The 18,860-nt window shown below is 53.1% G+C and overlaps 1 protein-coding gene across 5 annotated transcripts in view; it reads left to right on the top strand.

Annotated features, from left to right (window-relative positions):
- Positions 1-18,860, top strand: part of SPTAN1 (spectrin alpha, non-erythrocytic 1) — a 59,545-nt gene that overhangs the window by 39,514 nt on the left and 1,171 nt on the right. For 3 of the 5 annotated variants that reach the window (XM_061199826.1, XM_061199825.1, XM_061199823.1), the window contains 20 exons: positions 722-825; positions 931-1,093; positions 1,477-1,491; positions 3,133-3,264; positions 3,534-3,671; positions 4,556-4,660; positions 6,548-6,756; positions 7,596-7,716; positions 7,901-8,022; positions 8,299-8,431; positions 10,158-10,256; positions 12,099-12,258; positions 12,930-13,006; positions 13,632-13,841; positions 14,222-14,518; positions 14,904-15,016; positions 15,387-15,404; positions 17,876-17,930; positions 18,396-18,592; positions 18,731-18,784. In XM_061199826.1, the coding sequence (XP_061055809.1) occupies positions 722-825; positions 931-1,093; positions 1,477-1,491; positions 3,133-3,264; positions 3,534-3,671; positions 4,556-4,660; positions 6,548-6,756; positions 7,596-7,716; positions 7,901-8,022; positions 8,299-8,431; positions 10,158-10,256; positions 12,099-12,258; positions 12,930-13,006; positions 13,632-13,841; positions 14,222-14,518; positions 14,904-15,016; positions 15,387-15,404; positions 17,876-17,930; positions 18,396-18,592; positions 18,731-18,784 (2,522 nt within the window). The remainder of the gene's footprint in view (positions 1-721; positions 826-930; positions 1,094-1,476; positions 1,492-3,132; positions 3,265-3,533; positions 3,672-4,555; positions 4,661-6,547; positions 6,757-7,595; positions 7,717-7,900; positions 8,023-8,298; positions 8,432-10,157; positions 10,257-12,098; positions 12,259-12,929; positions 13,007-13,631; positions 13,842-14,221; positions 14,519-14,903; positions 15,017-15,386; positions 15,405-17,875; positions 17,931-18,395; positions 18,593-18,730; positions 18,785-18,860) is intronic. The other 2 variants (XM_061199827.1, XM_061199824.1) reach the window with 1 other exon arrangement.

Genomic DNA, 18,860 nt, shown 5'->3' with positions numbered 1-18,860 from the left:
ATTTATTTATTTTTGGCTGCGTTGGGTCTTCGTGGCTGCGCGCAGGCTTTCTCTAGTTGCGGAGAGTGGGGGGCTACTCTTCGTTGCGGTGCGCGGGCTTCTCACTGCAGTGGCTTCTCTTGTTGTGGAGCACAGGCTCTAGGCGATTGGGCTTCCGAAGTTGTGGCACACGGGCTTAGTTGCTCCGCAGCATGTGGGATCTTCCCGGACCAGAGTTCAAACCCGTGTCCCCTGCATTGGTAGGCGGATTCTTAACCACTGCGCCACCAGGGAAGTCCCATTTCTGAGGTTTTAATAACAGAGATGCCACAGGGAAAAAATTTTATACCGAAAGGGAAGAAAAACAAACTTATGGGTAGGTAAGTGAATCCATGAATGTAAACCAGAAAGATGCAAAACTCTTAGGCTTATAAACCATTTTGTTGAAAATCGGACAATGTTTTCTTATGAAACCTAATTTTGTACGTGACGTCTGCTGGTGCTCAAGCCCCGGCCCCACCCCAGCGTGACCTGGAATCTTCTTGAGTTAAACTCTACTCTAATAATGATTGAAATCAAGCTTTCCTCTGGCTTTTTACACTCCTGCTTCTAGAGTGTCAGTGTATTCTGATCCCGTCACCAGCTAGTCACCCAAAATAACCATTCTCTTCTCGAGACCTGCAGTCCAGGCGAGGCAGAGTCGTCTTGCCCGCCTTGACCTCACGCCTCTGTTTGCTGACAGGAGGAGAAGATCGCCGCCCTGCAGTCCTTTGCCGACCAGCTCATCGCCGGCGGCCACTACGCCAAAGGCGACATCTCCAGCCGGCGCAATGAGGTTCTGGACAGGTGGGTGGTCTGTGCAGCCGACGGGTCTTGCCGCCCTTGTGTGAGCGGCCCAGCCTGTCTAGTTCTGTGGGGTGCTCACCTTTGCTCTCGGTTTCACTTTCTCAGGTGGCGACGTCTTAAAGCCCAGATGATTGAGAAAAGGTCAAAGCTGGGAGAATCGCAGACTCTCCAGCAGTTCAGCCGGGATGTGGATGAGATTGAAGCTTGGATCAGCGAAAAATTACAGACTGCAAGTGATGAGTCATATAAGGATCCTACCAACATCCAGGTGAGCTGAACAGATTAGCTGTTTATCTCCGAAGTAGCCTGTGTTATTGAGTAGATCAATATTTTTAAAAGAGGGAGATACCTCTAAGACAACTTCCTCATACCCCCAGTGATGCCAAGAAAAAGTATTTTAATAAGATGAACCAGTGGGAAAGCCTCACTTAAATGATGAGAGCCGTTTCAGAAGCCGCTTTCCTCATTTGCCTCTGTTGAAACCATGTCTGCTATTAAAGAGTCTGCAGAAAAGGCCCCCTTGTATTTGCTGTTCCTGAATGCTCACCTTCCCAGGGGAAGTACGACAGCAAAATGAGTTTCTGTTGAATAGCTGATATGCATATTCACATAAGTGTACTGAACTCTTGTTATTTTAATCTATTTTTGTAGCTTTCCAAGCTGCTGGTAAGTTTTATGTTTTTTTTTTAAGAGTTTTAGTTAAACGAGCTCCAGTGTTTGTGCTCTTGTGTGTAGATTCTCGTAATTGTAGATTCTGCCGGTGTCTCCTCATCCACGCTTTTCATTTCTAATCATCCGTCAGCCTCCATTCAAGTGTCCCCGTGGGATGTGGCTTTCTCTGTTGTAATTAGCCTGCAACCCTTCACTCCCCCTCTCCCCTCCCAATTTATCACTTAGGCAAGTTCTGTACAATGTTTGATTTGGGGGGCAGTAGTTGACTGCTTTCTTTTAAGAGGTGTGCTTCTTTTAAAAAATGAAATAGCTTTTTCTGTGTAAACTTGGGTTCCTCTTGCTCTGGGCTCGTGGCTCTCGGTGGACTAGGGCAGGGCCAGGTGTGAGAGTTTCGTTGCCCACACAGTCTGGCATCCAGAAGTGCTGGTCACTGGAGAGGGACAGCTAGAGATCCACAGAGAGGCAGGTGATCTGCTTCCTAAGTCTAAGAGGAACTGGGGGTGAGAAGTTAAGATAAAAGTGAACATTACCCAAGGGGCAGTGAAAGAGACTTTCCAGTCAAAACGTAGCTTAGAAGTTGCCTAAATGGATGGAAGAAATGAAGAAATAGAATGGATGGGAATTGAGCCAAAGAACGATCAGAACAAGAAACAGAAGAAGAGGGGCTTTTGTCAGGATGCGTGGGCATTTGAGACTCTTTTTGTTTCTGTAGTTGGGCTTGGGCACAGAGTTGGTGCAAGGACGCTTCATGTTGGTGCTGCATTTCGCCAGCCACATGGCTCCATCTTTTGACAGTTGCTGCCCCTGAAATGAAACATTTGACGCAGAATCCTTCCCCAGTTGTACTGCTTTTTTCCTTTTAGTTCTTTTTTCCCCAGATCACATTCTTGCCTGCAACCCTGCATTTCTCACCCAGAACTGCCCCACAGCTGTGTCCTCCCACTTGTCTCCCGTGGTGCCCCCCAGCCTCAGATGCCCATCATCCTCCCAGCCCTCTCTTCTAGCAAAAAGAAATTCTTACGTACAGTCAAGCCTGGATTTTGACAAATCCAGCAGTTTTGATTGATTGCAGCTGCCAGATGAGAAGCTGGCAAAGCCAAGGTTTGCGGCAGCTGTAGCCTTCTTCTCTGTCGACGGAGGGGAGGCTGGCCCTCGGATACCTTATTTCATAGTGCCTGCCACCTTAGGTGATGAGAGGGCCATATGTGTGTTATTAGTTAGAGCTGCTTTCCACTAAGGAGAAAGCCGTGGATGGAAATTGATGCACAAGTAGATTCAAAACTACAGTTGGCCGTTACCAGCTCCTGCAAAATGTTAGAAAGTGTATAATTCTAGGATTTCACTCACAGATAGCTAGTCTAGCTGATTTAGGAGTTGACTCAATTCACCTACTCCTGAGCTGGTGCATTTCCTGTCTCCCAGCTCGGACCTTCTGCTGAACTTCCATCAGACTGACCCCTGAAGTGTTTTGCACAGATTCTGTGATCACCTTCTATAAAAATGTTGACACTTGCCCCTAGTTGTTCAAGTCTGCTACCACTCCCTCCCTTCTGAGAACCCCTTCTCCCTGAAAAGACAGAGCCTAGCAGGACCTGGTTTCGAAAGGTTGTGGCAGGGTTTCTTTGGTGTTTTCAGAGCAAGCACCAGAAGCATCAGGCCTTCGAAGCAGAACTGCACGCCAACGCGGACCGGATTCGAGGGGTTATCGACATGGGCAACTCCCTCATTGACCGCGGGGCCTGTGCCGGCAGCGAGGACGCCGTCAAGGTACGCCGTCCCCCAGCTCCCCTCCTGGCCCGGGAAGAAGAGGGGGCTGGATTTGACTTTCAGCGTCACCGTCAGCTTGATGATGACTCTGGAATGCAGTCTTAGGAAAATAAACAGAAGACTTCTGGCTGTGTTGCTGAGGGGATGCTAGTGAGAGTGGCTCCTGTGAGCATCTTCCATCCTCCTCTGTGAGGGGCGTCAAGTCGGCTTCCAGAGAGGGCACGGACCGTGGAGTTGGCCACCTCCAACGGCTCCCTTCTCTTGCCCAGGCCCGGCTGGCCGCCTTAGCTGACCAGTGGCAGTTCCTGGTGCAGAAGTCGGCTGAGAAGAGCCAGAAGCTGAAGGAAGCCAACAAGCAGCAGAACTTCAACACTGGGATCAAGGACTTTGACTTCTGGCTCTCTGAGGTGAGGCCGCGGGGCTTCCCTTCCCCACTGGGGTCAAGGACTTTGACTTCTGGCTCTCTGAGGTGAGGCCGCGGGGCTTCCCTTCCCCACTGGAGGAGTCCGTGGAAAGGCAGGGCTCTCCCGACGTCCCTTTTATTAACAGAAATCATCATCAGGTGTGAGCTGTGTACTCTGAGGGGTTTGTAGTCAGAGGGAGGGAATGTTTACAGAAGAGAGAGCTTGTCTCTGGTTGGACGTGGGTCACTTGTTTCCGCAGGAAAACGCAAACAGGAATGGGTGGTGGGGTCTGTGTGCAGGCCGCTCTCGCGGTGCCCAGAGAGAAACCAGAACAGCAAAGAGCCCGGAGGCCAGAGTTAGTCCTGCGGTCTCTGTCGACTGTTCAGAGAGTACAGAAAGTAAAAAGAAATAAAAAAATTTTAAAGACCACTATTCTGTATCTATCTGATCTACACCTATCTCCGTGACTTTATGTGTAGCTGTACTTTTATCTGTATTTGAGCTCATAACGTAATTTTTCATCAGTACGTATTGGTGGTGTTATTTCAAGCCATGAAAAAGTCTTCCTGAACATTTGAATAACTGCCTTAGACCATCACAGAGTTAGGCCATAATTTAACCATTCCCATACTGTGGGCCACGCTGGTGCTCCCAGCTTTGGGGGATACGTTTTGCTGCAGTGAACATCTCTGTACAGTAGTCTTTGCCCGAGCTGCCGCCTCTCTGCCCAGGGGAGGGTCCACGCCGAGCCGGCACAACAGCAGCGTGTGGTGGGGAAGTTTGCAGCTGTCCAGACGGGGGCCTGGGGGACGAGTGGGCATCCTGGGTTCGCCAGGACACGGAATGTGCTCCAGACAGTAGCCTTCCCTTTCATGTTTCATCGCCAGGTGGAAGCCCTGCTGGCCTCTGAGGATTATGGCAAAGACCTGGCTTCTGTGAACAACCTGCTAAAAAAACATCAACTGCTGGAGGCGGACATCTCTGCGCATGAGGTAAGCAGAGGGGGCGCCAGGCCGGGCTCTGGGACACGGCCGTGCGTGACTCTAAGGAGACGTGGCGCATTTGGGGAAGGACAGTGATGTTCATCCCTTAAAGCCAAGGTGCTCAAACGTTGTGGTCTCGGGGCCATTTTGTGCTTTGAACTATTATCGAGAGCCCCTAGGAGAATTAGTTATGTAGGTTTTATCTATTGGTGTTTGCCATTATTAAAAATTAAATTTTTAGAGTTAAATTTTTTAAAAATAATTTCAAAAAAATTAAAAAATAATTTCAAAAGGTTACCTACTGTATGATTTCATTTATATGATATTCTCAAAATGACAGATTATAGAGATGGAGAACAGATTAGTGGTTGCCAGGAGTTAGGGACAGGGTAGGGGTACAACTGTAAAGACTATAAGGAAGTTCCTTTGTGCTCTCAGAACAAGGTCCATATCTTGATCTTGGCGGTAGTTACGTAAATCTACACATACGGTAAAACTGCATGGAACTACATGCACATACTCACGGAGACACACAAATGCATATAAAAATTGGTGAAATCTGAATAAGGTCTATGAATTGTAGCAATGTAAGAAAACTGAGAAAAATGTATTAATTCGTTTAAAATAATAAACCCATCACAAGTTAACGTAAGTAACATTTTTTATGTATAATGTCTCTGTTTTTCCAAAAACAAAAATATAGCAAGAAGAGTCACACTGGTTACATGTTTTGCAAATCTCTTTGATGTCCAGCTTGATAGAAGACAGCTGGATTCTTATAGCTGCTTCTGAATTCAGTTTGTTGTGTGTGATGAAAATACAGCCTCACACAGGTAGAGGAGGGAGTAGTATTTTAATTCAGATAATTGTGGATACTTTTTGATACTACATCCAACTCAGTAAGTGGTAGTTTCTAAAGGTTAGTTGGAAAGTGGACTCTGAAGCACTGTCAGCTTTTCATACTGTTTATATTTAAATCCACTGGTCCATCTTGGACTTTGAATGGATCATTTACTCAGGCCTGAGGTTACAGAATCATTTGGGAAATATTGATTCGCAGAGTTTAGATCTTCTAAATGTTGACGCATGTCTGTATATGGGATCAAACATCACGTTCGTTAACATCACAGCCAGTCTCAACGGAAAAATCTACACGTATCGGGAAGCTGTCAGGCTCACGGAGGTGGATGCCAATTTTCCAAAATTCTAATTTCCTCATGAAAGTTTGAATTTTATCATTAGCAGCAAACTCAGTTTTCCTTAAAGTGACAGGTTCACTTTATTCATTCTCGACAAAGTATTTGTCAGCTCCCAAAGTCAGAATGACCATAGTTTGTCTGTTGGCCGTTCTCTCAAGTGAAACTGACGGTCCATGGAAGAAGTGGCCAGTTCACCTCGGAACACGTGCTTCTCCTCAGCACAGTCTTTGAACTTCGGCACTCGGCGGAAGTGCTTTGTGTGGGTTCCCCGTTTTATCAGATAGGATATTAAAACGACACGTACTCAAAGATGGAGACTTAATAAAATTAACAACTTTGCTGCTTTTTTAAGGATGTTCTTAAGTGAAACAGCGATTTCTACTGGGAGTGCGTGGCAGTGAAGAGCTGGATTTCTGCTCATAGTTTGCCACTGCCTTGAGCAGCGCCACCCCTACCGTGGATTTTGCACCATCAGTGCAAATGTTAACACAGTAAAAAAGGCAGATCATGTTTTTGTATTGTTATGAAAGTAGTTTTGATCTCTTAGAACTCTAGGGGTCCATATACCACACTTTGAGAGTAACCTGAATAAATCTTAAACCAACCCGTCAGTGAAGAAGTCCCAAGTTCTGGTTTACAAGCAGATAATTCGTGGGTGACCCAGATCTCTGATCCCTCCGTCGTGTCCCCTGCCCAGGATCGCCTGAAGGACCTGAACAGCCAGGCCGACAGCCTGATGACCAGCAGTGCCTTCGACACCTCCCAAGTGAAGGACAAGCGGGACACCATCAACGGCCGTTTCCAGAAGATCAAGAGCATGGCGGCCTCCCGGCGAGCCAGGCTGAACGAGTCCCACCGCCTGCACCAGTTCTTCCGGGACATGGACGACGAGGAGTCCTGGATCAAGTACGCGCCCCGCTCCGGGTCCCCTCGGTGCCCTCGGAGCCTTTCACGGGGGACGTTAGGGACCCCGGGCTAATCCTCTCCTGGACCGTGGTGGTGAGATGGGAAGTGGGTCAGAAATGGCACGGACTCGGCAGCTGTGCCCGGCTGGTCCCAGCCTCACCGCACAGCCGCGGTGAGACGCCCCGGCTCCCCCTCCTGGTGTCTGGGCATGCGGTGATAGTGGTCAGCCACGGCCTCCACGTGGCGGTGTGTGTGATGGCGTCCAGGGCTTGTCTAGTCCCTGCCCTTAGGTCACTGGCGACATTAGTGAGTTCCCATCTGGAAAAGATGGTCTGATCTCCTGGGGAAGATTGCTGCTTGGAGGAAGAAAAGTTCGTCTTGTTTGTTTTTATCTCCCCTCCCCCAGAATTTCAGTCTGCCTTTTCCAGATGATGTAGCCTATAAACAGACCATTTTTAAGGACAGGATCCTCTCAATTCACTGCCTTAAAACGCTGTTTACATTAGCATTTTCATATGTTACCGCGTGTGATACGTGTGTATTTGATCAGGTAGGATTGATAGGGCGACAGCAGTGGCACCTCCTTGTTCTCCAGTGCACCCCGACCCTTTGCAGAGTCGGACGCAGGAGGTGCTCCTGGAGACGTACGTGGACCCCGTTCATTGAGGAAGTAGAGGCTTTTTTCCCCAGAAGCCTGGCTTCTGAAGGACTTTCCCGGAGAGATGGGTAGATGCAGGTGAAGGACATCACGGGGTCTGTGAGCTTCACGCTCTTTGACTGCACGTCTCCAGCTGAAGATACGCAGGTGCAGAGGCTGACCGCCCGCCTGTGCTGCCCAGGGAGAAGAAGCTGCTGGTGAGCTCGGAGGACTACGGCCGCGACCTGACGGGCGTTCAGAACCTGAGGAAGAAGCACAAACGTTTGGAGGCAGAACTGGCTGCCCACGAGCCGGCGATTCAGGTGAGGAGGGCCTCTCCTGGCCGAGCGGGCAGCGGGGCTTGAATGGGTCCAGGTGAGCCCGTCTCACCGAGGTCTCTACCGTGGTTATGGCCCCTCATCCCACAGCGGGGTGGAGAAGGCCTGAATTTGATGTCGAGGCCCTTTCCTGGAAGCATCTGTTGATCCAGTCGTTCTTGCCTGTCAGGGTGTCCTGGACACCGGAAAGAAGCTGTCCGATGACAACACCATCGGGAAGGAGGAGATTGAGCAGCGCCTGGCGCAGTTCATGGAGCACTGGAAGGAGCTGAAGCAGCTGGCGGCCGCCCGGTGAGCGGGCGGGGCATGGGCAGCGGGGGGGCCCGCCTCTTGGCTGTGCCAGCACCACGCCTGGCTTGCTCTGACAGGCCCACGCCGAGCTGGTCCCGTTATGTGAATCCGGACCGAGCAGATGGTTCCAGAATTGCGTGTTGGACCAGCACTCTCTGCTTTGTATTAGGAAGAGGGCTCGAATGAACCGTTTACATCCCGCACTCATCATTCGTGTTTTTAAGCATCCAGGTTAGAGGAGATTATGGCTGATTTTATACTGTCCCCTGTGATTAGGGGCCAGCGGCTAGAAGAGTCCTTGGAATATCAGCAGTTTGTAGCCAACGTGGAGGAGGAGGAAGCCTGGATCAATGAGAAGATGACCCTGGTGGCCAGTGAAGATTATGGAGACACTCTTGCTGCCATCCAGGTCAGAGAAACTGGAGATGCTGCCTGCTTCTTCCCTCCTAGCAGCTGCCCGCTCCACCCTTTTCCTGCCAGCTTGCTCGGTGGCCGTGCTCTTACCAGGAGAGCTCTCGGAGCCGGCAGCCAGCGTCTCGTTGGCTGGTCTCAGTCCTCAGGATCCCACGCGAGAGACGCTGCCCCTCTGTAGACAAAATTGGGGTGACTTTGTCAGCCCCAGTTCATGGAGTCCTGCTGTCAGCCCAGCAGTGTGGTTGGTATCATTAACCACAGGTTACTAGTACCCTGTTAGTTTCTTGGGGCTGCCTTAGCAAAGTACCACAAACTGAGTGGCTTTGAAACAATAGAAACTTGTTTTGTCCTAGTTTGGAGAGCTAGAGGTCTGTGATCAAGGTGTCGACAGGGCCTTGCTCTCTCCGAAGCTTCTAGGAGAGGACCCTTTCTTGCCTCTTCCAGCTTCTGGTAGCTGGGCTTGTGGCAGCGTAACTCGAATCTCTGCCTGTGCTTTCACGTGGCTGTCTTCCCTCTGTGTCTTTGTGTTCCCGTGGCATTCTGTCTGGGTGTGTCTGTGTCCAGATTTCCCTCTTGTTATATATGTAGGACACCAGTCATATTGGATTAGGACCCACCCTGATGACCTGTCTTAACTTGATTGCATCTGCAGAGAACTCATTTCCACATTCCTAGGTGCTAAGGTTTGAACCCATATCTTTGGGGGGGACACAGTTCAACCCGTAACGTATTTCTTAAATACATAGGTTACCTATTGCTGTGTCACAACCCTAAAAACAACAGTCTATTTCCCACGATTCTGTGCATTGATGGGCATTGCCTCTGCTGCTCTCACTGGGACCCTCTCACACAGCTGCACTGAGGCAGAAGGCAGCTGGGCTGAGAGGTGCACGGTGATGTCACTCAGGTGGCTCCAGCTGGGACGTCTCAGTCCCCTCCATGTGGCCTCTCACCATCTGGCAGCTTAGATCAGCTTCTTCAGGCAGCGTTCAAAGAGGCAAAGGCAAGGCTGCAGGGATCCTAAGGCGTAGCCTGTGGGACAGAGCAGCCCCGGGTCTCGGGGGTGAGGCGACTCCCCTCTTCATAGGAGGAACTGCACGTTGTGGTCGGGTGTTCCTCCGTCCGTGCCGCCAGCTGTGGAGGCAGAGTTAGCATTCCTGAGAGTCAGGGTAGCCCCAGAGCTGGGCTCCTCCCGCTGGGAATCCTGTTCAGCTAGTTGGGGGACGCAGGTAGGAGGCAGGTGCAGTCAGTGGTTTCCTGTTCTCTGCATCGCTGTGTTCCCTGGAAGCCGACACAAGGGGTGTTGTCTCCAGCACTTCAACTGTATGGAGGAAAAGACAAGATTTGGGAGGTCCCTCAGGAGATGTGCTCGGGTTAAACCTTAGGGTGGGTGTCGCTGTTCGGTTGGTGCTTATTTTAAGGTTGCTCGGTATCCATTCTGGGGCCTCCGACAGGGCAAGAGGGGCCTGTGCTGGTTGGCTGGCAGGAGCCTCACCGCTTCAGAAAGGCCTTCCCGAGCCCCCCACCCCTGGTTATGCGCGCGGTGTCCTCATTTTACTGTTCTAGGATTTCCTATTTATTCTGTACCTGTCTGTTGTCTGAGCCCCAGCTGGACTGGGGTGCATGTGCGGGCACCTTCCAGCCCTGCTCCTCTGTGGCCGGGACCTGGCCCACCGCACATACCAGGCTCTCAGTAGCAAACCTTGCTGTTTCCCCTCCAGGGCTTACTGAAGAAACATGAAGCCTTCGAGACGGACTTCACTGTCCACAAGGACCGGGTGAATGACGTCTGCACTAACGGACAAGACCTCATTAAGAAGGTGAGCCCGGCCCACTGGTAAGACCCTCATTTCCCGCTCCGGGACACCGCGTGCTGGTACCACAACTGCCCGCAAAGCTCCTCCCCTGGGACACTCACTAAACAGAGGTCTGCATGGAGACCAGTAGCGGCTCCATTCCTGCATTCCGTGTTTAACTGGATATTTACCCCCTTCTTTTTTTTTTTTTTTTTAACAATTTTTTTTTTTTTTTTTTAATTTATTTATTTATTTATTTATGGCTGTGTTGTGTCTTCGTTTCTGTGCGAGGGCTTTCTCTAGTTGTGGCAAACGGGGGCCACTCTTCATCACGGTGCACGGGCCTCTCACTATCGCTGCCTCTCTTGTTGTGGAGCACAGGCTCCAGGCGCGCAGGCTCAGTAATTGTGGCTCACGGGCCCAGTTGCTCCGCGGCATGTGGGATCCTCCCAGACCAGGGCTTGAACCTGTGTCCCCTGCATTGGCAGGCGGATTCTTAACCACTGCGCCACCAGGGAAGCCCTACCCCCTTCTTGAAGCCAGTTAGTAAAGCCATTCTGCAGCAGTTGTTTTTCTCTGCTTTAATTAAGCAAAGAAGCATCCCTACTGTGACATTGGCACTCCCACGTGGTTGCTCTTCCAGTTTACTTCTCCAGGAATACAAGCTCTTTATAGAGGTGGTAGAAAACACAAGTGGGCAGATCAAAACAGTCACCCATAGAACCACCACCAGAGATGACCCCAGTGAGACCTCCGTGCCTGACCCTCCAGACTCTCCTCATGCTGAGCCATCCACCAGGTTAAACGGCAGCTGTTCAATGGGTGTACATCGCTGTGTAAAACCTGCCTGCTATCCAGGATGTTTTATAAATCTGTCTGTCAGAATCACAAGGTTCATTTCATTCAAACAGCTTTCTAGGGAGAAAGCAAAAAATAAGGGGTCTTGGTGCTTTCTCAGCAGCAGTGAAGTCGAGTCACTCACTCGCCAGTTGAAATCCAGACTAGACGCGGTGCCGCCATCTGTCACGAGTTCCACAAGACATGTAGTTGCACAAGACAAATGACTTCTATCGACTCTGATTTCCTGTCACAAACACATAATGAGTGAAATTCCTCATCACAGAATTTGCACTGTTGATCAGGCCTTAAGACTAGGGATTTGGTCCACAGGAGGTAACTGTAGTTAAAATCCGTGTTCACTGGGGAGCTTTTCTCCTCACTCTTGTGGGCAAATAACCTTACGGAGACTAATTTCAGATACAGACCATGTCCGCGTAGATGAGGCCTGTGTACGACTCAGCACACACAAGTGCGCCCCACCTGTGAGATGACGGCTTGTGACTGTCCTTCGGCCTTGTGGCAGAGAGCCTGGTGCTCTGTTTCCAGCAGCAGTCTTTGTTTCCTCCCTGAGTTTCTTTCTGAATTTTACCCTGACTTATGGTTTGTGTTTTCACATACAGTTTTAACCAAGACTGCATCGGAGTGTTTGGGGCTTAATAATTTTTAATATCCACAGTGTGAAAACATTGTTCCAAGCCATTGTTTTTATTGCATACGTATAGTAGCCATTGAGTCATAATTATTTAGGCTTTTTCTAATTTTTTGCTGTCAAAAATGACACTAATGAATACATCATTGTGACTTAACATTTTATCACATTCCTCATTATTACTTGTAGGAGTAGAATTGCCAGTGTTCATCTCTTCAAGGCTCTTAGAAAAGCTTTCCCCCATTCTCCTGGCGGTGGGCAGGGGAGCACGGCCTGTCACAGAGGTTGCAAGCCTGCCTGCGCCCTGCAGGGAGGGTGCAGATCAGGTAACCGCAGGAGGGGCGAGGCTGACAGAGTGTGCCTTTTCCACGGCCTAGAACAATCACCATGAGGAGAACATCTCTTCAAAGATGAAGGGCCTGAACGGGAAAGTGTCAGACTTGGAGAAAGCTGCCGCCCAGAGGAAGGCAAAGCTCGACGAGAACTCGGCCTTCCTTCAGTTCAACTGGAAGGCTGACGTGGTGGAGTCCTGGATTGGTAAGCACGGCCTCGGCGCTGCCCAAGCCTCTTACCCTCCCGGGCCGGGAAGATTGTTCAGAACCACAGCCTGTCTGCTTCCTACGCAGCTGGTTTTCTTCTGCGGAGAAGAAACTGCTGGAATGTGAGCGTATCAGAGACCCCTGCCGCCGGGCAGACCACTGGTGGCAGCGGGAGACAGGGTCCTGAGGCAGAGAGCCGAGCCTCAGCGGTGCCCCTGGGCCGGCACGAGAGTTAACAAAACAAAGGTCCTGTAACGCTGAAAGAAGCAGTGGGCACCACAACACAAACAAGGGCCACACGAGCCGGACCAGCGTGCACCGGCACTGTCCCCCGAGCTACATGGGTCCAGGGTGTGATCCAGCCCCCAGGCGAGGAGGAACTGCACTGATTTCAGGACCCACGTGACCTTGGTAGTTGCTGTCGCATAAGTAGCGACTGAACAGCATCTAGGACAGGCTGGAGGGACCTCTTCAGGACACAGACGTAGAAGGGGGCCCGGGTGCAGGGAGGAGCCAGCTCACTGGGGTTCAGAGACTGCTGTCAGTAGTATTGGAATTCAAATGTAAGCAAAATAATAGGTGCCTCGCTTTTCTTTTTTCTTCTTTTCTTTTTTTTTAAATTTGTTACATTGAGAAGGGATGGTTGATTTCCCATGCTTGGTTTTCTAGGTGAAAAGGAGAACAGCTTGAAGACAGATGATTATGGTCGAGATCTATCTTCTGTCCAAACTCTCCTTACCAAACAGGTCAGTCGTGGCTACTTTGTTGACTGATTGAAATATACTCACATAGTATTCCCTGGTGGATGAATGACGGTCAGCATCTTTCATTGAGACGTTTGACTATTTATGTTAGGCTCTAGGGGCCAGCAGTAAACAAGATACAGTCCTGGTCCTCAGGAAGCTCTCAGACTAGGCCTCTGAGCTGTAGCCTGATGGGTGCTAACAGGGCTGAGCACAGCAGGATGTGGACTTCACTCAAGAGGTGTCTGACTCAGTTTCCAGCAGGCAGGCATTGATGGGAAAGTCTTCCCAGAGGAGGTGACATCCAAGCTAGATCACGGAGGGTAAACTGAAAGTGGTTGGGGAAGAGCTGGGCGGGTATTCTTGGCAGAGGTAGTGGGGAGAGCCCGGGTGCCTCAGCCCGAGGCTGAAAGCAGGGTCTGGGAGGAGCTGCCTCAGTGACCTGAGGTCTGGAGGAGATGCAGAAAAGTGGTGACCAGGGTGTGACCAAGCGTCAGGAGGAGGTGGGGACTCGAGGCTGACAGTCTGGCTGGACAGATGCGGGTGCCGTCCAAGCTGAGGCGCCGGAAGGTGTACGATCTCATCTCAGTGCGGTCCCTGCATGTTGCCTTCTCGCTCCTTGTTCCAGGAAACCTTCGATGCTGGCCTGCAGGCCTTCCAGCAGGAGGGCATCGCCAACATCACTACCCTCAAAGATCAGCTGCTGGCCGCCAAGCACATCCAATCAAAGGCCATCGAGGCCCGGCACGCCGCCCTCATGAAAAGGTGGAGCCAGCTTCTGGCCAATTCAGCCACCCGGAAGAAGAAGCTGCTGGAGGCTCAGAGTCATTTCCGCAAGGTAAGCTTGGCCCCGGCTGAGCTCAACTAGCTCAACGCATAGGGAAAGCAAACCCCTCTCCCGGGACAGAGGTTCTGCACGGGGGTGTGGAGTCAACGTAAACCAAGGGAAGTGGGACCCTTGCCTTCATGAGGCTGCTGCTCGGAAGCTTCCGGGAAGACTGAGCTTGCATGTCCCAGGGAAAGGGGAGCAAGGGGAGAAAGAGGGAGGACTTTTGAGCAATGGGAGAAGGGCGGCAGAGAGCCGAGCCAAGCCGAGCAAGCCCGACGCCCTGGGAACTACCCCCGCCTTTCTGGTGCCCACACCGCCGCCCACCCGCCCACCAAGGATGGTCCATACAGCCCCTGCAGCTGTGCTGACTCAGTCTCCTCTGCTTTCAGGTGGAGGACCTCTTCCTGACCTTTGCCAAAAAGGCTTCTGCCTTCAACAGCTGGTTTGAAAACGCAGAGGAGGACTTAACAGACCCGGTGCGCTGCAACTCCCTGGAAGAGATCAAGGCCTTGCGCGAGGCCCACGACGCCTTCCGCTCCTCGCTCAGCTCGGCCCAGGCCGACTTCAACCAGCTGGCCGAGCTGGACCGCCAGATCAAGAGCTTCCGCGTGGCCTCCAACCCCTACACCTGGTTCACCATGGAGGCCCTGGAGGAGACCTGGAGGAACCTGCAGAAGATAATCAAGGTGCCCTTCTCCGCTGGGCCGGGTGGGGCCCTGGGCAGGGAAGCCCTTCCTGGCTGAAGCGTGAGGAGATTGGGGAGGAAGCGCAGTTTCATTCATCACAAGTCACCCTGTGTGGGTCCCGCAGGCCCGCATGGCTGTGATCGGCCCTCCCCCGCCCCGCGTCTTGCAAGGTCTCTGGGGAAGCGGGCTGGCGAATGCCTCCCATACGCCTTCCGTGCTGTCTGGGGGTTGAGATGAACAGCTCGTCCTCCCTGACCCCCGAGTAGCTTCAGAAAACTACTCCTGTTCCTCTCAAATGTTGAGACCAGCCGGTCAGTGGCTGAGCCTCGAGCCTGTCCGTGAAGGGGGGCGGGGATGAGACGCCTCTTCCTCCCTCGGTCCTTAGGAAAGGGAGCTGGAGCTGCAGAAGGAGCAGCGCCGGCAGGAGGAGAACGACAAGCTGCGCCAGGAGTTCGCCCAGCACGCCAACGCTTTCCACCAGTGGATCCAGGAGACCAGGTGCGGCCCCGGGAGTGCTCGGTCCTGGGGGCTGAATGCCCAGGCCTCGGGCTCCAGAGTGTGGGAAGAAGGGTTAGGAGCGCGGCCTGGTCTGGCTGGAGCCAGAGGGGTGGGCAGAGTTGGGAGGGTTCTCGAAGGAACTTCTCCAGAGATGGAGTCACCGGATGTCTTGGATTGGGTGGGACTGAGCGTGGCCCGTGGTTGCCCTGCACAGCGACGGTGACGGGTACAGGGTTGAGTGCAGCGTGGGTACTGATGACCTTGGTTTTGTTTTTTTTTTCTTTCTTGTGTCTGCCTCTGTCCCCCACCTCGCGATGCTGCTGTCCGGACACCACCTTGTCTTGTGGCTGCTTGGATCCCATCTCCACAGAACGTATCTCCTCGATGGGTTAATATTGACTTCTTATTTCTCCGGGCTTTGTGGTGTGATGGTGTCTCGTGTGCTTGTCCCTCTGCCCTTTGTCCCCTTGTGGCCTGGCTTGCAGAGGATCCCAGAATGGACCTTTCTGCCTGGGGCAGGCTGCACATCCCCCGCCCTACCCTCGCCCCTTTCCCTCGCACCCATGGCCCACTGTCCCTGACGGCCTGCAGTCTGGGGAGGGGAGCCACTCCCACCTTCCTGTTCAGATTCCAAGGGTTCTCTTAGGGAATAAGATGGGGCCAGAAGGCCAGAGCTGGAGTCCAAAGCCTCTGAGAATCCCCATGCTTATTCAGCCATTGGGATTATACTGGACTTCTTTTCTGCCTTGTTCCCCCACGTGCCTGTTGGGATCATGTTTAGTGCCTAGGAGGTCATGGGCGTGAAATAGGATGACATTGTTGAGGGGCTCCAGCTGGTGCACTAAGTCCCCGTCTGTGCACTGACCCCTCCTCCCCCAGCGCCCCCACGGAGGGCTGAGGCTGTCTTTTGCTTCAAGAGGAAGCCCAAGTGCTCAGGGTTTCTGGGTGATGGAGAGACACAGGACTTGGGAGGAGCCCTGAGAGGAGCAGGGCCGTCCTGCCCGGTGCCAGTGGGGCCTGCCCAGTGCCAGTGGGGCCTCTCCACGAGGCCTTGGCCTCTGCCCGGATCGGGCACCCTTGCATTCTCTCCCGGGACCGTGGTGGCTTAGACTAGCGCTCCCGAGGCCCTGCAGGCAGGCACGTCAGGCGTTAAAGGAGGCAGCGGGAGGAGCGTGCCCGCACTCAGGCGAGCACGTGCTGAAGGCAGAGCGGGGCGGGGTCCAGGGATCGCAGGTTCAGCTCGAGCTCATAAGCTGCCCTGGGGTCCGTCCTCCTCCCCGGTGCCCGTGGCCGTGTCTGCTGGCATTGGACTTGTCTCCACGAGGTGGCCATGCTCCCCTTACCATGTGGCTCCTCCCAGCCCTGTCCCGTCTTGCCCGGTCCCCGTGCGAGCCGCGCAAGGCTGCCTGCCCTCCCAGGCCGGCTGTCAGCTCGGCCTCCACCACGGCCCTGCCTGTGCACTGTCCAGCTTGGGCCTTGTGGTGTGTGTCTGTCTCGGTATGCTCTTGCCTCCCCTTCCTCTGGTGTATTCATTTGGTTTCTTTTCTTTGAATAGCATAGCGTATCGTCGGGTCATTCGTGTCTATCAGTATGAAGTTGGGGATGATCTGTCTGGAAGGTTTTTCTCCTGTTTCTCTTCTTAACCTCGCTGTGGTTTTACCCGTGCACTCTTGACTTCCCCAGGCGGCTCTGCTTTCTAACCCACCGCCCGTGGCCGCGTGGGAAGGAGGGGTCTGTCCTCCTCCCACTGCACCAGCACCCGCCCTCCTGCCCCCAGGTCCTGGGGGTGTGCTTTTCCTGGGGGGACATGGCGTGACTGTGAATCTGACCTGCTGGGGTAGGAGGAAGCCTGGTGCCTTGCCTTGCTAGAGCACTTTGAACCTGGGGAGATTTCACAGCTACTGCTGGCTTGCTGGGTGTTGAAAGGGTAGGTTGGGGCAAAGGTGGGTACAGGGGAGGCCGGGCTAAAACCCCACCTAGGACACGCACACAGTGTGACTCATCCCTGCACGTAACCTCATTTGTCTTCGTTCACTGGTAGCCTCTGTGACCTCACACTGTTCTGTCGGGAAGCCTCTGTCGGCTCCTTAGAGGCCCCCTGCTCCTCAGAACTTAGCCCTGCAAGGAGCCTCTGGCACTGTGTCTGTAGATGATAGAACCTGAATCTGGGGCTTAGTCACAGCCACCTCTCCTTTGGGCAGGACCAAACCCAAAGCTTGCCGTGATCTTCACACCCCAGTTTCCATGTCAAGGGGTCATCTGACTGCATCTCCTCCCATTGCTGTCACTTATCCTAGAGTGTGGCTCCCCTCCTCAGGAGCCTGCAGGAGACTCCAGGACTTCTGGGGGTGGCTGCCAGCCTCCCCTCACCTTCGGGTCTCCTGCCTGAAGGGTTGCACAGGCGTCCTTCTCCCCCTGGTTGCGGAGGAAGCATGCTGCCAGGCCTGCAGCCCCTCTCTGTTCCCATGGAGGAACGTAAAATCAGTTCCTGAGGTACCCTTCAAGGGCCTAGCTTGGATCAGGTACCATGCCACAGCCTGGGTGGGCCTAAGGAGCCAGCCACATGACAAGGGGTCCCAGGTGGGGAGCAGGGAGCAGGCTGGATGGGGGCTGAGCCCTGACTTATTTGTTGGCCTTACCAGGTGGCACACCACATCAGGCAGCAGCTTCCCAGAAGTATACTGGAGAAGTATTACCTGCCCTCCCTGGCTCCCAGAGCTGCTTAAGAAAAGATAGCCAATAGCAGATAGGTTTCATACCCTAATAAGAGGAATTTGAGACTGCAGGCACTTTTATCCGAGGGAAGTTAATTTCGAGCTGGCGATCAGGCCTCTTGCCTCACTGTGCTTCTGTGTTTAGGTCCTGCATGGTGGAAGAATCCGGGACCCTCGAATCCCAGCTTGAAGCTACCAAAGTAAGTGCCCTTAGTGTTTCTGGCCCAGCTAAAGCCCTTCACCCCACGACTGCCAGCAGGCCTACTTGGCTTCAGGTCGGGTACAAGGTGGGCTGGCCAGGTACCCCCTTTTCCCTTGGCTTCAAGCAGCCCAGGACCTCCGTCATTTTAAAGAGTTTTTTGTCTTTGACAATTGCTACCAGGAGCCCTGCTGGGAAAGGAGGAGGCTCCTTTGGTCCTCAGTATATACTGTTTCCCTGGCAGGTCAACCCACTGCTTTGTGACTGTCACACTGACGCCTCTTCCTCTGTTGAGGCTGCTGGATTTCTTCAACTTCACCCCATCCCCACTTTCCCCTTGCAGGCAGCCCTGCAGGTCTCAGGCTGGGGGTGCGGAGACCGAGGAGGGCTGTTCAGCAGGCTCTCGGGCCCGGTAACCGAGGCAAGAGCCCCTGTCCCACGCATCTTTGCTCCCTCACCCCCGCAGCGCAAGCACCAGGAGATCCGAGCCATGAGAAGCCAGCTCAAGAAGATTGAGGACCTGGGGGCGGCCATGGAGGAAGCCCTGATCCTGGACAACAAGTACACAGAGCACAGCACCGTGGGCCTGGCCCAGCAGTGGGACCAGCTCGACCAGCTGGGCATGCGCATGCAGCACAACCTGGAGCAGCAGATCCAGGCCAGGTGCCTGCGGCTCCCCCGGGCGGGCACGGCGGCGGGCTCGCCCCCACGCCCAGCAGTCGGCTTACTGGGAGAGGACAGAACGTGTCACCGGCTGCATGGGGTGGAGGATCCGGTCCCTAATTCTGTTCTTTCTTCCAGGAACACGACCGGGGTGACCGAGGAGGCCCTCAAAGAATTCAGCATGATGTTTAAGTGAGTATGCGTTGCGCCCTTCCTGGCGGGGGAGGCGGGCTCAGCAGCAGGGCCTCTGTGCTGAGCCCTCGGCCTT

This window comes from Eubalaena glacialis, chromosome 9, assembly GCF_028564815.1.
Source record: "Eubalaena glacialis isolate mEubGla1 chromosome 9, mEubGla1.1.hap2.+ XY, whole genome shotgun sequence".
NCBI lineage: Eukaryota > Metazoa > Chordata > Mammalia > Artiodactyla > Balaenidae > Eubalaena > Eubalaena glacialis.
This window is presented reverse-complemented; position numbering and strand designations above follow the sequence as displayed.